This window comes from Tinamus guttatus, unplaced genomic scaffold (genome assembly GCF_059628265.1).
Source record: "Tinamus guttatus ecotype Peru unplaced genomic scaffold, ASM5962826v1 Tinamus_guttatus_pri_ptg000086l, whole genome shotgun sequence".
NCBI lineage: Eukaryota > Metazoa > Chordata > Aves > Tinamiformes > Tinamidae > Tinamus > Tinamus guttatus.
The window spans coordinates 470,399-492,169 of record NW_028288620.1 but is presented as its reverse complement, the minus strand read 5'-3'; the positions used below and the strand labels follow the sequence as shown (position 1 = coordinate 492,169).

The 21,771-nt window shown below is 36.2% G+C and overlaps 1 protein-coding gene across 1 annotated transcript; it reads right to left on the bottom strand.

Moving 5' to 3' along the window:
• Positions 1–11,572: 11,572 nt before the first annotated feature.
• PEX2 (peroxisomal biogenesis factor 2) lies at positions 11,573–12,600 on the bottom strand. The gene has a single exon (XM_010226838.2). It carries the CDS (start codon positions 12,543–12,545, stop codon positions 11,631–11,633), a length of 915 nt encoding a protein of 304 aa, XP_010225140.2. The 5' UTR covers positions 12,546–12,600; the 3' UTR covers positions 11,573–11,630.
• Between the last annotated feature and the right edge of the window lie 9,171 nt (positions 12,601–21,771).

Sequence of the window (21,771 nt, the reverse complement as noted above, 5' to 3'; positions counted from 1 at the left end):
TACTCATATTGCATTTCTGCTGAGTTTTAGGTAATTTACTGCTGTTGCAACTGCTGTTATGAGTTATTAAAGCATTTTCTTCCCTAATTTCACTATTTTTACTGGACAGTGGAAAATTATGTCTACTTCCTATAAGATTTTCCAAACTTGAACCAAGTATTAAAATAATAAACTGTTTTTCTTTTAAGTGAAACAATATTTCAAGTTCTGTTCTCTTTGTATAAGAGGCTGTCATTTCAGCTAACATCACAAACAACATATTTTCTCTGCATCTTAAGTGCTTTAAACATGATTTTTCTCTTTGTTATCTGTTCATTGCATGCAAATACAATTTCTGATTAGAAATAATGTGTGTGGAACTTTCTTTAAAATATTTAAGCTAAAATTAACTAAGTAGTGTTTTGATAAAAAGAAGCATTTTGCTTTATTACTTACCAAATAAAACTGCTGTAGAAACATACAATTCTGCTGCATTTGTGATGATGATTCCGCATTAAAAATTGTCAGTTCAGTTCAAATAAGTGTTATTTCAGGATAATTTTGTGACTGCGTTTTTGTTAGCACAGCTGCTTTTCCCTAAAGATTTGTGTCTATGATAAGCTTTTCTTCTTACCAGCAGGAGGAGGTCTCAGCAGCCAGACATGGGATGGGTATCTCATTTCCTGTCTCGTCCGGGTGTGTTTTACCTTATGAGAGGCAATTTGCTACTAGTTTTAAAGTTAATTTTGCATTTTTGTATGGGCAGTCTTGTTGACTTGTTCCCTTGTCAAGACACAGACACAATGTGTGCTGTGCCCATAAAACTGAGGTGGTCACTCAGTGTTTTATACATCACCTCTTATATCTAAACATGAGAAAGGAGGGCAAACCTCTAGTGGTTTCATTCCATAACCACATAACATTCTTGGACTCTGGGTTCCTTAAGCAAAAGGCTCATAAATCTTTATACGCAAAACACCATGCTAGCATTTTCAGGATAGGATGTCTGCTTAAACTGTCATTGCACAATGTAAATCAACAGCGCTGTAACAGTAGACACTGGTGGAGGACATAGTTTAAGAAAATGTCTTAAGACATGGCTTCATAAGTTAAATTTGCATTTAGGTTGGAATGTCTTTACCATCATCTTAATTTATTCTTCAGTATTTAACCTGAACATGCTTATATGTTGTGTCCTCTCCATTATCTCACTTTTAATCCCATTCACTGCCTACAAAGCAAATGGTTCAGCTTAGCTTACTTCCAATAGTGGGCCCACACAAGACTCCAATGTCTGAATTATCTTCTATTTGTTCTTTTAGTCTTACTGGGCTTCCATACTGTAAGTATTTCCTCTCGCTTTTCACTGCTGCATCTATGGGCTTCTAATGAGGTACTTATGAAATCACTGTGTCCTTCAGTTTTAACTGCATGTGTTGGTTGGCTTTACCTTGAAGACTTTCAATTCACATTGGCTTTTCAACATATAAATTAAATGTTTCACCTGAAATTTGATAGAACATAGATGCTTTCAATACCTTTACTCATTATCTGTTAAGTATGTTCATTAATCAACACTTCCTGCTTTAAATAAAAATGTATTATTCTGACACTTGTGATTATGGTCTCCTAGCAACTTCTCAAACCGGCCCTTTTCAATTCAATGGGTCTAAGACCAGAAAAGAATGAAGATAGCTTTAATTCTCTATGTGGTTTAATCCTTTTCTCCATGTGGTATAACTTTAATTTATTAAAGGGGTTGATATCTGTAATTTCATTGGACTAATGATAAAGTATAGTATTAAGGTTTCATTCTACATGTCAGTGTAAGCTATATCACAGAAAAAGAAAAATCTTTTTCCACATGTTCAGTTGGAGCTTGCAGTTATCAGACTGATTGTTTTTCAGCCAGAAAGCTCCAGCAAGGGATTTTAAAGGAAAAGCTTAATTCAACAGGATTTTTCAATAAATCAGTAAGAATCAACCTCTTTTATTTTATGTGCTACTCTCTTCAACTCCACCAGGTTGTATGAAGAAATTCTCTTGTCCTCATTTGCCAGGTGCTTTCTCCTTTTTCAAGTCTGTAAGTTTCTCTCTGAAATTACCTCTTCTTATTATTTCTGTCTATTTGTCTATACTTTCTTTCTCCTGGCCTATATTTTTATGTCTTGTCTCAGTTCATTCTTACAAAACTGTGTAAGCTCTTCCACTAATCTTACAGTCTTTGGCCTCTTGGGAGACAACTGCACTGCTTTCACAAAAGCAGGAAAGTTTATGATGCTATGTCAGTAGATCCTAAAAATAATACTTACTAAACTGTCCATCTTATATATGTATGTTTACATATATAAAGAAATCTGTTCTTCATTACTATCACTGAGCAATTTCTCAGCACACCTGAATTTAAGATTCAGCAGTTCTCTCTGCTTTCATAGGGACTCAAGGTAGACTTACAGCCTACCTTGATGGATACACAAGGAAAGCAGCCCTAATACCAAGAGAATACACACCCTCTCTATGTATACTTAAGCTATCATTTGTCAGTGATCTAGGCCTGTTCTTGAAATTAGATTTGTCCTGCAAAGGACAAACACAGGCAGCTTTAGGTGTCCTTTAGCAAACATGCCTCGTTTGGCTTTTCTTTCTTAAAACCCAGTGAATATCTTTGTCCTCTGGAGTCAGAAATAAGTTTGGAAAGAGCAAGGTTAAGAGACGTTCATGCTTAAGCCCACTCTAGGACTTGCCCCCGTCTGAATCAAGCCTAGTTTTTCAGGTACATTAGGGATGGGGAGACTAGATGATTTCTACAGCATTGTTTTTAGCAAATCACATGGAATTTATCTTGTAGTAGTCTGAGATCTTCTGCTTAGTCTGCCCTGGAAAAAAATGAACTGGAGGAACAATAAAGAATCAGACGGCATTTTGGTGGAATTAAGAGTTTCTTCTGCAGAATCACTGATCACAGAGATCAGCTGGTATAGTCCTGTTATGGTGTCTTAACTTCTACTGAAAAATAAAAGAATAACCAATGCACAATTAAGTACATATTAGCACTCAAAAAGCCCTCCACTTTTTTTTTAATCAAAAATAAAGTCTGCCACATGTCAGGTCCTTTGCTGCAGAGGTCAATGTAAGAAGGAAGCATGCTTTTTTGTTTTTTCTATTTTCATCTATTATTGAGATCCCAGTTACTCTGTAAATTCTGTAAATAGTTACAATATATGGGAAGTGCATACCATATCAAATGTATCAAAAATGATTTGGCTTAGAAACAAGGGTTCTGTGGTTGTTTCTGTGTGTGCATGTGGATATATTCAACAGAGCATCCAACTAAAGCATCCAGCTAAATTACACTGGGGACAAGGTCTTCCTATTCCGAGGGATGGTGAGTTTACTAACATAGAATGGAGCCATCCAGGCTAGCCAGAGTAACAAAAAACAGGTCCTGACAGATTTAGTTTACAAGTATAGACATAGTGCAGCTGTTGGATACGATGAAATCCTGAATCTGGTCAGGTCAAAAGAACTCTTTCAAGAGGACCAGGATTTTGTTATTTTCTAAGTCTTTTAACCATTAGGTTTCTCCTTTAGGACTTTCAATGTTCTTAGGAAAAAAAAAACAGACACCATCTTTGTGGTATCAGTAAAATGTTTCATCAATGAAAATTCATAGCATGATCTTAAAATCACTTCAGATATTATTTAATTTCACGTTTTTTAGATACATGGTGCATTTTTAGGATTTCAGGGTACTCTAATATACTATATGGCTTGCATATCTTTCTGTAATTAGTTCAGTATATATTATTCATATAATTTTAGAGAAATGTTCTTTCATCATTCTGTGTTAAGAACAGTACCATGGAGAAAACAAATGGAGACATACAGAGATGTAAAGACTTATATAATTCTGCAGCATCACCTTCAAAGTAATAATGAATTTCACTGGTGGAGAATAAAAAACATTACTTTATATATGTTTGTGGAATTTTCCCCCTCTGGCAAGCCCCTGGTTCAATACAAAACCAAAGAGCATGAAACTATGAAAAGTGTATCAGGATAATTATAGACAAAAATGCAATGTAACATCTTAATAATGTCACAAAACAAAATAATTATGTTTGGTCTCTGACTGTCACAAAACAAAATAATTATGTTTGGTCTCTGAAACTAGGTTTAGGCTTTACATTGCTTTGTAGCTCACTCAAGTAACTTTGACTGTTGGCTTTGAAAATAGTTAAATTGCTTTTAAAATAGTTAAAACAGTGCTAGTTATCTGTCAGTTATTTCTCTCGAATCCCAAGACTAGCCAATGTGACCCAGAGAGGTTAAAAGGAGAAAATAAACTTGGCATTTACGGATTTACTTTGTAACAATAATATCTGCAATACAGGATCAAGGAATGCAGTCCCTAAGCAACAAACAGTAATTATAAAAAAAGTACAAATTAAGGCAAAGGACTATCTTTTTGTGTCGTCATAACTGACAAACATACATACCTACGTATAAAAGAACAAAAGGGTGTAAGCCATCATATTTTTGCTGACTTATCTGTATCTTCTAACTGCTTCTTATCAAAAGGCTGAGTTCAAATCTATTTTTAGTTATTGATAAAATTCAGTCTCCTGACTGGAAAAAAAATATTTCTGCTTCCTGTTGTCTGCCTGCCTGTTACTATCATGGCTTCTCTGCTTCAAAGTTTCACACTCCTTTTTCTCATTTTCATTAAAATGTATAGTTTCCTTTCTCCCTTTCAGCTATCAGAACGGAATTTGGTGTCTGCATAATTTAATGCATTGGAAATACAGTAGGGTGGATTTTATATGCTGCACAGAATAGAATTACATGAAATCACATACATTGGCAAAATGCAGCTTTTAGGCCCATCATCTCTTTCTGGTTCACTGGGACAGAACAGAACTGCATTAACAGTATTTGTTGGTTTAAGAAATAAAACCCTAATAAAGAAGCAAGCATAATTAGACATTGAAAATTAATAGCTGACAATTACGAGAAACATCTATAATTTCAATCATTTTAGATATTATTTGATATATTACAAATTTCCTAATTACAGGATTAAGAAAGAGTGAAGGAAGGAAGGAGAGAGGGAGTAAGGAAAAAAAGGAAGAAGGAAAGAAGAAAAGAGAAGCAACTACATACTGTTACATTTTGTTTAACCGCAAAGGAGTATTTTTCTCCACCACAAGTTATTCACTTATGCACTTGCTATGGAATCAGCATTGTGAGTAAGTTGATAGCCTGTACAGGAAAGGAAAGAATGGCAAGATGATTACTTTATGGTTATTTCACAAAACTGATGAGACAGCAAATGATATTCAATCCTATTAAAAAGACTAAGCACGGCCTCTTCCCACCCCCAGTTTGAAAAAAATCCTACATACCTTGCATGGGGATTGGATGATATGATTCTACAATTCAGGGAGTCTGGAAATTACAGAACATCTGCAATGAAATTGGTTTTCTGGGGAAAACTGATGAATCACTTACTGCCAATGACTGGACGGAAAAGTACTTGTTTATGCCCTTATGTAATGAATTTTTATGAGGTGAAGTTTGCTGTTTATAAAAAAATACACTTTCAGTTGCTGTAGATGTAAAATAATAGAATTCAGAATTTAAAGCGGCGCATTACTGAAAAGACAGTCGCTAGCAGATTATCATCTGTTTACAAAATGTCAAAAAAAGGCTTTTACCTCTGTAATAGAATTAAAATTTTTCATCCATCCTCCAAGATTCTTACAAGAGAAAAAAATATTAACGGGGACAGTATTAACACTGTCACCTTTGCTTACATACCTGAAAGTAGAATGAATGCTTTTATTCAAAAATGTCTTTTGCTCCAAAAAGCAGATCTGAAATACAGTACAGAATAAAATTATGCTTGCAAGCAATTCTTCAAAAACAGGCAATGCCTCTCTGTAATCACGGGCAACCCACTCTTCTTTGCATGCCCCTTCACTTGTACTATATAACCAGCTTGCTGGGTTTGCAAGTAAGATATATGTTGCATTTCAAAAGAGACTTGCTTTATTCTTTTTGAGAGTAATATGGCTTGACTATATAAGAAAATTGTATTTTGGAAGAACTTATTTTATATATGACAAAAGGAGAAAGAAACTCAATTCTTGGAGGGAAGAATATCTTTTTGAGAGAAGCTAAAATGCTCTTTTAAGCATTAAAAGTTAACGAATAACTTGGTGATAAGAACTGACCATCTGAATGTGAGAAAATACTTTTCACAATCAAATGTGACTTAAATCGGTCAGTTGTATGCCTTCATACTAATTCATGAAACTAGTTTTAAGAACTTAACTGAAATAATTATTTTATTCTTAAAGAGGGAGGCAGGAAGGAGAGTTTGAATGCTGCTATTTTTTTTAACATTAATTTGACATTTTTCAGTAGAAGACGTCATTGCTTGACTGTAATTTCTTTTATTCTGCCAAAAGTTTCCAGGAATAGCTGTAGGTGATTGGAAATGCACAAATATATATTTTTAATGACTAATACATTTTACATTTCTTTAGCAAAAGCTATATTGGCTGCGTAGGAGAAAACTTTAAGTACTGTTTTCTTTAGGTTTCTTTCTTCATCATCGTGACATATATTATGGTTTGCAAACACTGCTGATGTGCAGGTCTTCCATGCATTTATTTCAATTTTAGCAGCACTGAGCAAGTGTGTAATAGGCAACTCATGTTCCTCTGTGCCTTACCAGACATGTGTCTACCACTTTCGGAGTGGTTACATAGTGCTGATGCCGTGACTGGGATTCTGGATGGGATATGATAGAGAAGCCATGCTGCAGGGCCATCTACGCTTTCTGCAATGGCTTACCAGGTGGCCTCATACTCCTTATTTAATTCCGTTTTCCGCATATATGCGACAGAAACTGTGCCACTTGACGAATCGTCCATCTCATTTTCACATTTGGAGCATGCTCTGGCCATTCAGACGTTGGTTGTGGAACCAACCCACTCCCACTGCGGGGGACCATAAAATCCTCTGTGCGTGGAATCAAGAGCAGAGAGTGCAAAACTTCCCTATAGAGAAGGTCCTGATTGACATCCTTAGGCATCTATCCTGAAGCCACAGCACATTAGGAGCCTGATTCCTGTGTCTAACACAAGTGCCTCTAGTCTAGTCCAACCCCACTCCTTTGTGCCAGCATGGAAACAGGGGGGTGAGTTCTGACTACTCTCAGTGTAGCGATTATAGAGAAGTTAGAAGCCGTGACAGATACTGACCAGATGCGATGGCAATTATTGGTTCCTTGAATTCACGTTTGAACTATGCTTTGAATCATGCTTTGAATCTGCCTTTATTATGTGGGGCAAACCATGAGATACATGTCTTTAGTAGGAACTTGCATCAGAGAAATATACAGCTAGCAACAAATATGCCTACATCAATCAGGCTATTTCTGATTTCAGAGATATTACAACTGGCTGCACAGGGCACTCACATATTTAACTATTTGCATACAAGCAGCCTGGCACCTTCTTTCCATCAAGCTTGCCACAAAAGCTTAGTTAGCTTCTGGGTACTTACTGCGTCGTGGACATTGCTTGTCAGGGAGCAGGTCGCATATAGTTTGTTCAGTCAGACATTCAGCTTCTGCTTGAGCACATCGAAGTAAGATGGAGATCACCAGGCATGGACTGGGTATGAATATGCAGCATGCTGACCACATTGCCCACCTTACTGCACCAGGTACAGGCATGACTTTCATTAAGACTGAGCATGAAGCAAACAGGATTCTTTCAGAGTGATCACAGGGCAAGCAGCAGACCTGATTTAAGATGGAGTAAGTTTTAAAACTTGAGAAAAAAAAAAAAAGGCAAAAACTGTGCTAAAAGTTTTATATGCTAGTATAAATTCAAATGAAAATTCATAAAAGAGTTAACATGGCCCCAAACACTGTTGACTTTCCTAGTTGCAATAAGCACCTTCCCAGTTTCATAGCCCCAGACGCTGACCTGGCTCTTGGTGCAGGAACCAGATTCTTTGTGCACCCTGCCTTCGTCCCCCCAACAAAATGGGAGGCAGGAGAGGAGAAGGCCTGTCTGGGATTCAGGCATATTTACCAAAAAAACTCCCCCTGATCCTTGAAGGGTTTTTTTTTTTTTTTTTTTTTCTTTTTTTTTTCCCCTCTTCAGGTTTTCACTGCTCCAGAAGAAACCTTCCCAACTGCACCCGCATTGTAGAGATGCTACATGGGACTATTTCAGTTGCAGACTTTTTCCAGAAGGTAACTTAGGTAAGATCTCTCAGTGAGATGCCATGACAGGTTATTGGCAAGCCAGGGGACATGACAGAACATTTTGGTTAGTTTCATCAAACTTTGCTGTTTTGCAATCAAAAGGAGGCTGTGAATATTCCTCATTTGGAAACAGTGTATGATATTCACTAAGTACCCTGAAACAGCAACCTTCTTTTTGAGGCATCTAACTGCCTGAACATTAAACGAATGGTACATAGCTTTAACAACAATGCTGTTAAACAGAACACATGGTTTTTAGAAACATACACAAGCAAGTGAATATGATTTAAGTTTAGATAACATTCTCCTGTATCACAGCTCCCCATTATTATTCACATGTAAGGCTTCAGTATGACTATTAACAAGTGTTTTAGGTTGAAAGTAGATTTACATGTTTTTATTGTCTTCAATCAAAAAAAGATTATGACAACAGTTGACTCTACATACCAATACCTTCCTCAGTATACCATAAGCTTCCTATGACTGTAGCGAGATGATACAGAATATCTGTATGATGTTCTGCACTTTTGAGGTTTGAAATGCATGTGCTTGGGGTCAAGGCGTAACAGTCAGTCAGGCTCTGGATTTTGAGAGGGCTGTTTCAAGACAGAGCCAACAATGAACAGTTCCGGGCAGGTACCTGGGCACTAAAACCAAATGCAAGACACAATCTTAGGAAACATAGAAACCACCTTATAAATCTCTGGAAGATGAGCTAAGAGACTAGAGACATTATGAGTTATTCTTAAGAGACACTGGACCTTTAGTCTAGGCCAGTCTAGGAGAATCATACAAGCCCTGGGAAGAATCTCAAAGACAACCTGCAGAGGGAGGATCTCAGGGTAGTTCAAGCTGTCCTACCTGGGTCGTGAGAGCTCACAAGCTTGGTCAATGCTATGAATCTAACACTCTAATTATTAAGTACTCCGGTGGTCAGGGCAACCCCTTGGAGTAACAATTCATTATCAGTTAAGTATAGGAAGTTTGGCCACAGAAGAAACACAGGCATGACAATAGTAATATAACACCACAGCCCACAGAAAATAGCTTTGATGAATACAATTTTCAGGAGGAAAGCACTAGCAACACCAGGTCTTACACTGACTTTGTAGCAGAAACCAAAATGGAATAACAATATTGTTAGGATTTGCAAAGAGCAAAACAAACTCTCCTGAATTCAGGAAGTGCAGATAAATCAAACAGTGGGACAGGCAGAGGTGAAGCAAATCAGAAAGATAAAACACTCTTTAAATATTCACAAAAATAAAGTATTACTAAATAGGAAAAAAAGTCAACTCCTACATAAGAGGAACATGATTGCTATGTACAGGTAATTCAGGCACTTTGGACACAACACTGAAAACAAAGGTCTGACATGATAATCACCACAAAACATTGGATTTTGGATGTGTGCAACTCTTAATTAAGATAGTTAAAGAGAGAGGTAGCAGGCATGATGACAAACCTTTCTGAAGACATGAGACCTCCTGCAAGTTAAGGCTGCCTTTACATTTCTTTGGCAAGAGCTATGACGTGACATACACAGACAATTTATAAAGAGCCACTTCAGCAGCACCTCCTGTTTCCAAGATATTCTCCAATGGACCTTCTAGCTTTGATATTTCTAAGGAAGATACACTTGTACCTGCTGGCTCAAACAGCAACTGTGAGAACTGAAATGTGGCAGGCTGCTGCTGCATGCTGGCAAACAATATATTATGCTACACACTAACTGGAAGCAGTTGCTCTGAAGTCGCTGTTGATTCAGAGAGTAGTGGCAGAATTAATGAAGTTTTGGGCTGCCCAGAGAAACTTACGATCCCACTAACTACATTTAATTGCATTAGATGAAAGACTTGTGTGTCACTCTAAAGATCAAAAACTAGAATTTAAGAATTTCGCAAACAGACTGCAGCGTTGTTTTAATTAGACACTGAAAAATGTTTTACTACATTTCGCAAAAGGAGATCAAATGTACTGAAGGAGTTGTTACCATATTATCTCTGGAACTGACTATTGATGATAGCCAATCAAGAACCGAGTCATCACAAAGTGATTTATTCAATTTAAATGTGTAACATTTTTAAGAATTTAAGAATCATAAAAAGGATTAAGTGCATTTTTGTTTCAATGAGACCGCAGGGTAGGATTCCCTGAAAAAAAAAAAAAAAAGGCATTAAAATTTTGGTGAACAAACAGAAAACCCAAAGGCACTTATAAAATTAGGTCAGAGAACTGTGAATAATAAAGCCACTGCAAAGCCAACAAGCAAAACAAATAGTAATAATTTCAGACAAGAAAAGTTACTTTTTATTTATTAAAAACATATGCATATGCACATTTACTATATTTGATCCATTTTCTGGGTGAGTGAGCTGCTAGTACATTTGGCACCCTATTGACCACACCACAAAAAATTGTGACAAATTCCCCCCGAGAGCATCTCGTGAGCAAGCAGTTTTCTCCCCCAGCTCTGATCTGGAAGAGTGCAGGTTACATCGTTACAGACGCAACATCAGAGGAGCACAGCTACAACATTACTATGGATGACAGACTGGGTCCTTCAGCTTTAAGGAGGTGCTCATATATCCCACCAAGTTTGCAGGAATATAGCTTGGGGAGAAAAAATGTAAGATCTAGAAGGTGCTTTGTATTTGAATAGGCAATAGCTATGTCTCTTATGATACTTCATCTATAAGGAATCTGTCTCTCTAACAACAAATCACTTAGAGCTTATGATCTGTTGATTATAGTGGCTGAATGTGAGGAAAACTTTTGACAATCTGAGATGACACATCATTTATGCCTTTTTTTTTTTTTTTTTTTTACTCCAGTGAAATATTGTAATTGGAGAAGTATTTTGACATAAAATTATTCTTTAGACATGGCTAAAACAAAGTTCCATTAGCCAATAAGTACTGTGTACAACATGACTGAGAGAAAAAAAACAACAACAAAATCACCAAATGAATAAAGCTTCCTTTGGTACCTCCTCCTCCAGTCTAGAGGGAAGAATATGCACCCAGCAAGCAGCATGCTGCCAGGTTCTGCACCTAAGAAAGAGAGGTTCAATATCGGGTGCACCAAACAGGAATCAAGTAGTCTGAGACAGAAGACAACCAACCTAGTGACCTTCTCTCTTTTGGTTTCTCAAGAGAAGCAAGTCCGCAGTTACTTCACTAAAAAAAAAAAAAAAAAAAAAAAAAAAAACACCTAATACCAGTAAATACATGATATGTTGCAATAAATCACAGAATTGCCAAAACATCTTCCAAGTTGCCTGTTTAAAATAATTTCTGATTTTTCCTGTCATCTCTGTAATGTAATAGTTCATGTACAGTATAAAAGCAAATCGAGGGCTCTATCAGGTATGCAGTTCAGTCATTTCTATCCTATATTTCAGTGGCTGAACACTCTGTACCTCTGAACCACACTTAGGACAAGTAAAATACATGTCCAACAAGTAGTTGCTTTTAATGCAGTAGTAACAAAACACATGTGAGCAGCCAATGGTATGAGGCATGGTGGGCCACTCCCCACACAGCGAACACTCCTTGCAGTGACCTGCTAATGTGTTTTCACTATTGGAAAGGCCTGCAATAGGTAAAGCCCAAGAAGAAATTTTGAGTTTCAGTTTCTGTACATTAATAAGTGGTAGCAGATAGATCAGAAACTCAGCAAAGCCGTGCCACAAGAGCTCCCTGTTCATGTATTCAAATCCTATCTGACGAGCACTTTGAGGTTTGCAAAAAACCGATCTGATACCTAGAATACGTTCTGTCAGTGTTGCAAATGTTCCTTTCTGAAGAAAGATCAGAAAATTTAACAGTCCACAAAGTTTAAGAAGTCCAGCTCCAAAGTTAATACAATGTTTAATTCTGCAGAAAGATTCCTGCTGACGATTGCTGAATAAGTCATAACATCTTTCTTCCAACCATCGTCCACCAACAGTGAGAATAAGATACCATAACTTCTGCTGTTTGCTCAGGGGTTGGTATTTCTCTGTCTGAGATAAGTTATTCTTGTACTGAATATTCAGAATTGCCTGTCCAACAGTTGCGTTCTTGGAATAGACAGTGAATCTCCACATTAAAAGCCATAAAAATGCTTTTACTTCTGGTTCCAAATGAGCCAAAATCCCTGGTTTAAATCCATGGAAACAGCTGGTAAACTGGGACCATACTAGTTGTTCCAGGGCTTTGTTTAGTTCCAGAGCATCAAGCTGACTTATTCTGAGCACAGGATTCACACTCTTTTCATTCCCAGTGCTGGAGGCCATGTCTTCACAAAAAAAATCTCTAGGGGTAAATACAAATAGATTACAGTTTAATGGACATTTCACATTTTTATTCTTATTAAAGAAAGTTGTCATATACCATATTTAAAAAAATAAATAAAAAAGCTTCTTTGGATATTAATTTGCTATCAGGACCTGCAACAAGCCCCTTTCAGTAAGCTTCATATTACCAATTATAACATTTCATCTTAAAAGAACTTTCTTAGATTATTTCTCCAAATCAGTAACATGCTCATTTGGTTATAGAGAAGTCTTTATCCTCTTCCAGATATTCATAAAACTTCAAAGATTTCACAATGAAAATTAATAAATTTGGGGGCATAATTTTAATATTCCAATCACATCTTAGAAAGAAAGAACAGAACAAGATCCACAAAGCTGTAAGATGTTTCATGATAAAAATCTAGGAAAGATTTAGAAAAATCTGGATAAAAAATAAGGCAGAAATGATAAAAATATTAAAGGCAAAAAATAATTTATAGAAGAATTACTATATAAAATTAAAGAAATATTCACATTCAGACATAATTTATCACACAGTACACTACTGAAACCTGCATGTATGTTCTGCAGGGTTGTGATATTTTCTTTATAGCAAATTCCTGGAAAAATGATTCATGTGTACTAGAAACTTTGATGAATACTCTTCTTGTCAAGGATTACAGGGCAAAGCAAAATTATTTTAAAATACTGCTTAGTTTAAATGTTATTAAACCTGGAATTCTGTGAATAAGAAAATAAATGAAATAATTCTCAAAAAATGGGTAGCATTTCAGTGATGTATGATTGTGGGATAACTGATTTGGGGTTCTTCTTATCTACATTTAGAAAAAAAAGAAAATTACTGAGAAGTGATTACAGAAGAAAGCGCACCAGATATCAGCTTCTAAACTGAATTCTTTGCCTAGCAGACAAGCAAAGGCCAACAGCATTCGGGAGAAAGTACAGAAGGCGGCACTTCAGACTCCTGTTTATTAAAGGAAAAGCTCCTATAACACAAGATTGCTTCAAACAAAAGATGCTGTACGGGATCCTGTAGATTCCGTAGATCTTATCCAGAGGATAAGAGGAATGGTCTTATCCAGACTCACAGTGGTTGTGGCACGACTACATACTACGCGAGTAGCTCTGCTAACCCTCCAAACAACCAAATTTGCCTCTTCCCCACCAACTGTACAAGAGAAACGTCAACCCTGAACACAAGCCAGCCCCTAAGATCTTTAGGGAAATCCAGTGACATATGACGATCCCTCTCCTTAAGCAACTGGGATTGAGTAATTGGAGACGTGAAGGTTAAGATATGATCTAACAGCGACCTTTCACTTCTCAAAGGTGAGTGACAGAGAAAACTGGGCCAAACAAGGGAAGCAACTTGAGAAATTCCAGTTGGACAAAACAAAACAAACCAACCCACACCCATAATGGAAGCAATTAAGTACTGGAGCAGCTGCCCCAAAGGGGCTGCAAAATCCTCATCCTCGAGTATTCTTAAAACTTGACCAAAGTTCTAAGCTACCTGTTCTAATATTGAATTTATCCCTAAATTTTACAAAAAGATGGACTAGGCAATATCCATATCTTCCTCCCGACCTTGACCTTACAATTTAAATTTACAAAGCAATTATTACAGAGTCATGGAATGGCTGAGGCTGGAAGGAACATCTGGAGATCCTCTAATCCAACTTCCTTGCTCAAGGAGGGGCACCTAGAGCACCTTACCCAGGACCCTATCCAGATTACTTTTGAATATCAAGCATACAAACTCTACAACCTCTCTGGGCAACCTGTTCTAGTGCTCTGCTCCCCTCACAGTAATAAAGCTTTTCCCCATGTTCAGCCGCTCTTCCCTACTTTGTGTCATCAGCAAACTTGCTGAGGGGGCACTCTGTCCCTTCATCCAGGCCACTGATGAATAAATTGAACAGGACTGGACCCAGGATGGATCCTGGTGGGACACCACTGGCTATAGGCCTCCAACCAGACTTTGTACCACAGAGCACAGCCCTCTGAGCTCTGCTATTCAGCCAGTTCTCAGTCCATCTCTCTCTCTCTGTATTTCATGTTTGTGGTCCTTTATGGAAATTTATTTGAAACAAATAACTTCAATAATACTAGTGGTGTAGGGCTGAACTTTGACTACAAAAATATGGGAACCACAAGCATTCCTTGTCATAGAATCATAGAATGCTTAAGGTTGTCAGCCTACAATATTTCTCAAAATACATGAAGTCTTCTTCAGTACTTTCTTAAATATTAGATTCAACACTGAAAATGCTTTTTAGCTGTGCATATTTAATGATGCCTCCTGAACTGCAAGCTATCATCTTAACTCAAGTCTGTAGTCACTGATATGCAGACAGACTATATGAAAAGCGAAGGACAATGTACAAAAATGTAAGATCTATTAATAAGGATCTACTCTTTTAAGATTATTTAAGTTGTGCTTATAACATTCTTATGTAAGTACAGCTAAGTTTTTTTTTTTTTTGATTAACAATTTGGTTGTTGATTCTCCATGAGGCACACCTACCTACTTATTTTTCCACAAAGATCAAAAATGGAAAATTTGAAATGAATATTCTTCCATGAAAAATACTTGTAGAAGTCCTAATGATTTGAATAAGGGTAAATAACTCTGAGAGGAAGGCGAAATTGCAATCTTCCTATACTTATAAGGAGGAATTCTCATTTCATTCCTTTTTTATGATATCCATTGCTTAAACAGTTAAGAATTATGGCTCTCTTTTTCATTTTTCTCACAAAATCCTTTTGGTGCCTTTTTTTTTCCTCCAGGTTGTACTTTTTTTTTTTTTTTAAAAAAAAAACAAACAAATAGTGGTCCTACAATAGGAATAGATGAGAGATCTGTTGTTCCAAAACTAGGTAATAGTAGTAAAGCCTATGAGTGTTAATACTTCTCAACCATAATTTTTAGGCTAATTTTATAGTCCATATGCTGTTCTGCTACACAGATCTTAAACAGAATATTGTTCTTCTCCAATGCTTTGTTTTCTCAAGTCCTTACTGATTTTATTCTTATTTGATGAATTTAAAATTATTTAAAACTCAGTAACTCACAGCTGTAGATTCAATAATAAAAAAAGATAAGAACATTAATGTTCAGTTCAGAATGCCATCATCCCTCACTTGTAAGATCAGAATTCAATAGTCAAAAACGAGGTAAGGATAAATGACAAACTTCCTGTGCAACTGTTACACAAATGCATTTTAGGGTAAAATACTAATACTGCATGAAAAAAGAAGAGTAAGAATTCCCGGAAAAAAACAGATATTTTCTCTCTTAAATCACCTGTATTTTGTCTGTTTTATTTTTAACTAAACACATCAACAATCCCACTTGTACGGTGTATTGTACAATAAAACAAATTATTATATACCACCAGGGAAATAGGAATTTCTTGTGGTATATATTACTGCTGTTATTGAGCACTGTACAAATTATGAATGAATATATTTTATTTGGAAACATGTTATTGACAGAAATCTATCAATAGTAATGTGAGTATTGTCAACAGTCTGTCAATATTAATGTAATTATGATTAAGAGGATAACATGGATTTTAGCTATAACACCAAGTAACATCTCCTGCATTGCTGCTATCAATATAAGCATTATTACTGAACTGTTCTGAGACTATCAGTACGAGATGTATTACCATCAGGCATATTTGTCAATGCATTCTGCCTACAAAAATTCTACATTTAAATTTACAAGTTTGTAAACTTTGCCTGCAGAAATGCACGAACGCAAGTAATCTCTAGGGTGCCATTTTTCCTCAGGGCTATTCCACTGTGGATCAGTAATCAAGGGTTTTCTACTGTCTCAGTGCTAGCACAATCTTATTCTCTGCTTTTCCAGAGTAATCATTAGAAGACAGACACATACTGTATGCTGAGGCTTCCAAATATTTTGAGTATGTTTTGTTAAAACACTTTTTTAGAAGCCAAATAAAAATATATTTCTTTAAGTCAGAAATAAATACTGTTCCTTACTGCACTGACTTTAAACTGCACTTGGATGCATGAAGTAGCACCTCATTTACTTTAAGGAGTTCACAATTTAACTATTTTAGATAATCCCTTCTGGGCAGCCAAAACACACCTAGTTTAAGCCCTGTACCCATACAGGGCTGGAATGGATCACAAGAGACCATCTAATCCTAACTCAGCATAAAGACAGGCTCAAGACTATCTAGTTAAATGTTTTACTACCAAGGCAGCTGATTTCATACTTCCTCTAGACAGTCTGTTCCAGCATTTTATCACCCTAATAATTACAAAGAATCTTTTTCTAATATTCAACCTAAATCATATTTATTACAAATAAAGATGGTTTTAATCCCACGGGAGAAAGGAATAATAATAAATAAATAAATTTTTTAAAAAAGAGAAGAATTTCCCCTTTGTCTGCATCTGTTCGTGAGGAAAAAGCAACGAGGAGTGTGAAGGCACCGAGCCATACATAGAAGACTTGCCAAACTACAGAACCTCCTATTGCCTCTACATGCCTGATACTATTTTTGAGAATCAAAAGGTTATTATTTAACTTGAAACTTTTATATCTTCAGATCTTTTTCTGTCACTTTATTTTTTGACTATTTAGTTCCCATTTTGTATTCATATATTTGACTTTTTCCCTCTTAAATGCAGTGCTTCACGCTTGCCTGTACTGAATTTCATCTTGTTGATTTCACAGATTTTCTCTAACTTGTCAAGATTATTTTGGATTCAGATCTTATCTTCAAAAAAGAAAATCCCCAAACTTTCAACCCCTCTTCAGCTTACTGTCACCGGTAACTTCTGTAAGAGCGTGTTCCTTTCGATCATTGCAACTCATTAAGGCCTTTTCATCTTGACAGGGTTTCACAGATAATTATTCTGTAAAGGCAATTTTTCAACCAGATGCTGTTAATATCACCATCCAACGCAGACAGTATTGGTATTACGTTACCCTAGCTTGTTTATAAAAGGAAAAATATCTTTATTAAAACCAAGCCTTATCCTACCTAAAGTTTTCCCCTTATTTATTAAGCTTTAATATTCTGTCCCTTTCAAGGGACAGAAACAGATTAAGCTTTTTTATGCACAGGTCATGTCAAACCATATTGGTGGTTTACAGTGTCTTCTCTACATATTTTTAGACACTAATTATTTGCTGAACTATTTATAACTAACTCCTCTTTGCAACTGAAACAGATAGTTCCAAGAGAGACACTTTGCTAGCCATTTTCACCCTCTGGGACATTACAGAAATAAATATATAAATAATATCACTGATTCCTAATTCCACAATCACTCCAGAATGGATTTTGTTAGGATTTGCCACTTGGGTACATCTGTATCAAGTATTCTTTTTGTGCTTTGGTTCCACTATTTCCGGTCTAAAATTAATTTTATAAAGTAGGTCAGATAAAGTATGAAATATAGAAGATTTAAATCTTTGAAAATCTCTTGTCTGTTATCAAACAAGAAAGGAGAACATCGGTAATGAACCTATTCTTTTGTGCCTCCTCCTGCTTAAGATTTTTAGATCCTTTCACTGATTTTTGTGTTTTGTTAATTGAAGCTTATTTTATTCTTCTAAGTCACTGATCTTATCCTTACATTCTCATACTACTCCTTTACGTTCAACCTTAATCATGCTGCATTATTTTTACTTGTACAATCCCTTTTTATTTCCATCCTGCTTAAGAATTCCTGATATGTAAAATTGTTTCTTCTCTTTTTTTATTACTATAAACAAATAAATGACAGAATACAGCAAATAATTTTTTATGGATTTTTTAGCGCTGATGGGCTAAAGTCCAAAGACTCTGCCTACTAGAGCTCTGCAACCGCTGAAGCTTATTTTTCTAATGCCTGTTTATCTGTTCCCTCTACCCCATTTCTCTGAATCTAGCATTTCACACTTACTTCCAACCAAAATTCCTTTCCACCTTTAGATTCTCAAGTAAGTCTTTGCTTTAAGTTAGAGTTGAACTACAAACAGCTGTTCCTTGCTAGCTTATTTGACCTTCTAAAACACATTTTGCCTGTCTTTATTCCAAGAATGAAATATCTCAGTCATCCTCCCTTGATTAGTCAGTATACTGCAGATCATACCATAGTCTTGCTCTTTTTCATTTTACCTTTACCTAGAAACATTCAACATCATAACATCCTAATTTAACAGCAAGTATATATAATTCTGATATAAAACACAGAACAGACTTCATTTTCTCTGCCTGCTCTTTTTAAGGAAGTTTCATTACACAACCAATTGCACTGCAGCAGACATTATGAGAATACATATTCCAGACAAAGCGCATGAAAACAAATGTATAAAACTTTCGGTATTTTAGATATATTAATATATCATTATAAATGATAGAAAAGAAACACAGTCTAAAGAAATATGAAAAAGGTGATTAAGCACTGACAAGTTTCAGTTCTGACTACTATCAGCCCATTACTAAGGAACACTACATTATTACATATAAACAAACAAACAAACACATAGGCCTACAGAGTACTCCCTAAAATAAGACACAACGGATTAAAGCACCACTTTAGTATAGACTCTGCAAAGCCCTAACACTCAGACCTACGGCACGGGCCATATGAATGATCATGAAGCTACGAGTCCCTCTCTTCTGCAGGAGTGCCAAGCTGTAACTGCCGTTCGTGGGGATTCAGTGCTGCCACTGTGTGCGTTTGCCAGCCAGCGCGAGAGCAAACCAGGCGGCACGTAGAGAACACCAGAATTGCAGTGAAGACACTGGGCTTCTCTACCGATACCCCTCATCTCCTATTCCTGCCTTTTTATTTCCACAAGTGCAGTGTATTAACAGAAAGCAGCGAAAACTTTTTTTACCCACTATAATATATATATGTGGAGTTTTTTTTTTTATGTATAATTTGTTTGGGGAAAATTGTTCCGTTTAACTTTTCTCTTCAGATGTTCTCAGTTGTAGAGGATGTTCTACATGTCAGCTTAAGATCACCAAATTTGGATGATTAGAAATCAAACCACAGGTATTCAGATAGCTATAAAATCTCCCCTTATAAGGCATAAAACTGAGATCCCAGCAAGTGAAAGCCTCCTCGTACCTTACTATTAATTCTTGTCTCTTTTTTACTTATCAAGTGCAGAGAGAAAAATATCCTCAGATCAAAGTCTAATTGGGAGCCCTGACTGTGCTGTCTCTTAATCACTGTAAAATTAACTTATCACTAGATCATTACCTCAAATAACCTTGCAAAAGATTGATTTTATGTTCCTGTCTGGGTTTCTATACACTTGAGTTAAATATCTATCATTTTTTAAAGAACTGAGAGAAGATTCTCTAAGCATTTGGAATAACTGCTCATACTAATTGAAATATCAGTAATACATTGCAGTCACTGAAAATATTATCTATTTCTCACTGTATTCCTGAGAGGCAGGATTACTCTTTTGTGAAACATGGAAAGTAAATGAAAACATTTACTTTGATTGATTGACTGAGTAACAAGTCAATTCAACAGATAAAATTAAGGATTTTTTTTTTCTTGCTATGGAAGTTGAGTGAGCAACTAGTGTCAAAGCCTGTAACCTTGACTGCTGTAGTTACATTTAATGTCAGTTACACTGAATTCCAAAACATACATAAGATAAATTCAAATCATGAATTGCCTTTTAAAAATCAGCTCAGTAAACTCAGATTTCATAAAATGGAATAAAAGAGATCAGCTTAAGAGTAAATTCCCTTGACTTCAGAGAACTTTAGGATCAGTCAGTACCTTTTGAAGACATACTATTTGACACACACAACTAGATTTGATTGCTTAATTGCTGCAGAATTGATACTTAACATATTATAATCAAAGTTTGTGATGCTAAATTTATGACTATAAAAGCTCAGAAGTAAGTATAAGCTCATTCCCTGAAGTGTAACATGAACAGATAACATAATGATTTTTTGGATACAGACCTAATTTTAATTTATTAAAATAATTAGGAAGAAAAGTAGGCAATGAGTCATAGACTCAGTCATTCTTCCTTTCTCTCACAGTCCATTTTCTTTTCTTACTCTTTTCTATTTCAATTTTTGTTTTTTTCTTCGAATAATGCTTTAGTATGCCAAAGAAAATTACAGACTCCTCTGTAAAGGAACATATACCTATCGCTTGTATATTTTCAGTCCCCTCTCTTGCTTTAATTTGTATAAAATTAAAGGTGCTGTTCCTTTTAAATAACTCTAAAAGGAAAAAAAAAAAAAAAGGAAAAAAATTGACAAAACAAAGCTGCATGGTAACTTGAAGCTTTCCAAAATATGTCATTCAGAAAACCTTCAAACATTCCGGTGAAGAACCAAACCATAAGCCCACACAATCTTAACTCTGTTTGAAACTAGTGGTACCTCATGGGAATGATCTGCAGACATGTCTTGCATTCACTGTTGCTTAACCCAAGCAATGGAGAGGTCAGCTGGAACAGCCTGGCAGAGCTGTCATTGCAATGCTTAAGCATGAAGGACCAGCCCCTTGTGTGGAAGGGGGTAATATCCTTGATTAAACCACTATCGATATGTATAAGCAGCACACAGAAAAAGATACAAGACCCCTTGTGCTCCAAATGTAGGTCTCAGTGAAGTGAACTATTGAAGATCATATCAACAGATGACAAGGAGATCCTTGTACTTGAAAGGATTTTGGTCACGATAAGAATACGAGGTCTCCGGACATAATAATGGATAACTGAAAGTACATATTGCACTGCATCTGTAAAAGCCAAAAGGATGTAAAGCTTAGCAGATTTGCCATTCGTTGCGTTAAGCAGATGCGATATCACATGCTGGCAGAGGTGTGCGGCTCCCTTTCAGGGTGGTTCAAAGAGAGCACAAAGGCATGGCTGCTGGAAAGTCCTGGGCAGCTATACCCATAGCTTCTCACTTTCCGGTTACTGCTACTTACCTGAGAAGTCGGCCTTACAATTAGTGATACAGGTAATATTTGGTGTTATTGTCATAAGGGACCTGTACCTGACACAGCCTTATTTGTTAAGCACAGTGTCAATCCCAAATTTAGGTTTTGTTTCTAAGCTATCCATTAGCTTTCTTCAACTTGACAGGAACTCAGAAAATGGAGTCATCTAACTTAAATTCCCATTTCAAAGCTCTGTTGTCTTCCGTTCTGCCTGTGCCCATCTGATCCATGTGAATGGATC

Coding starts and splice junctions, on each gene's coding strand:
- PEX2 (XM_010226838.2), bottom strand. CDS start 12,545: ATGGCCTCCAGCACTGGGAATGAAAAGAGTGTGAATCCTGTGCTCAGA.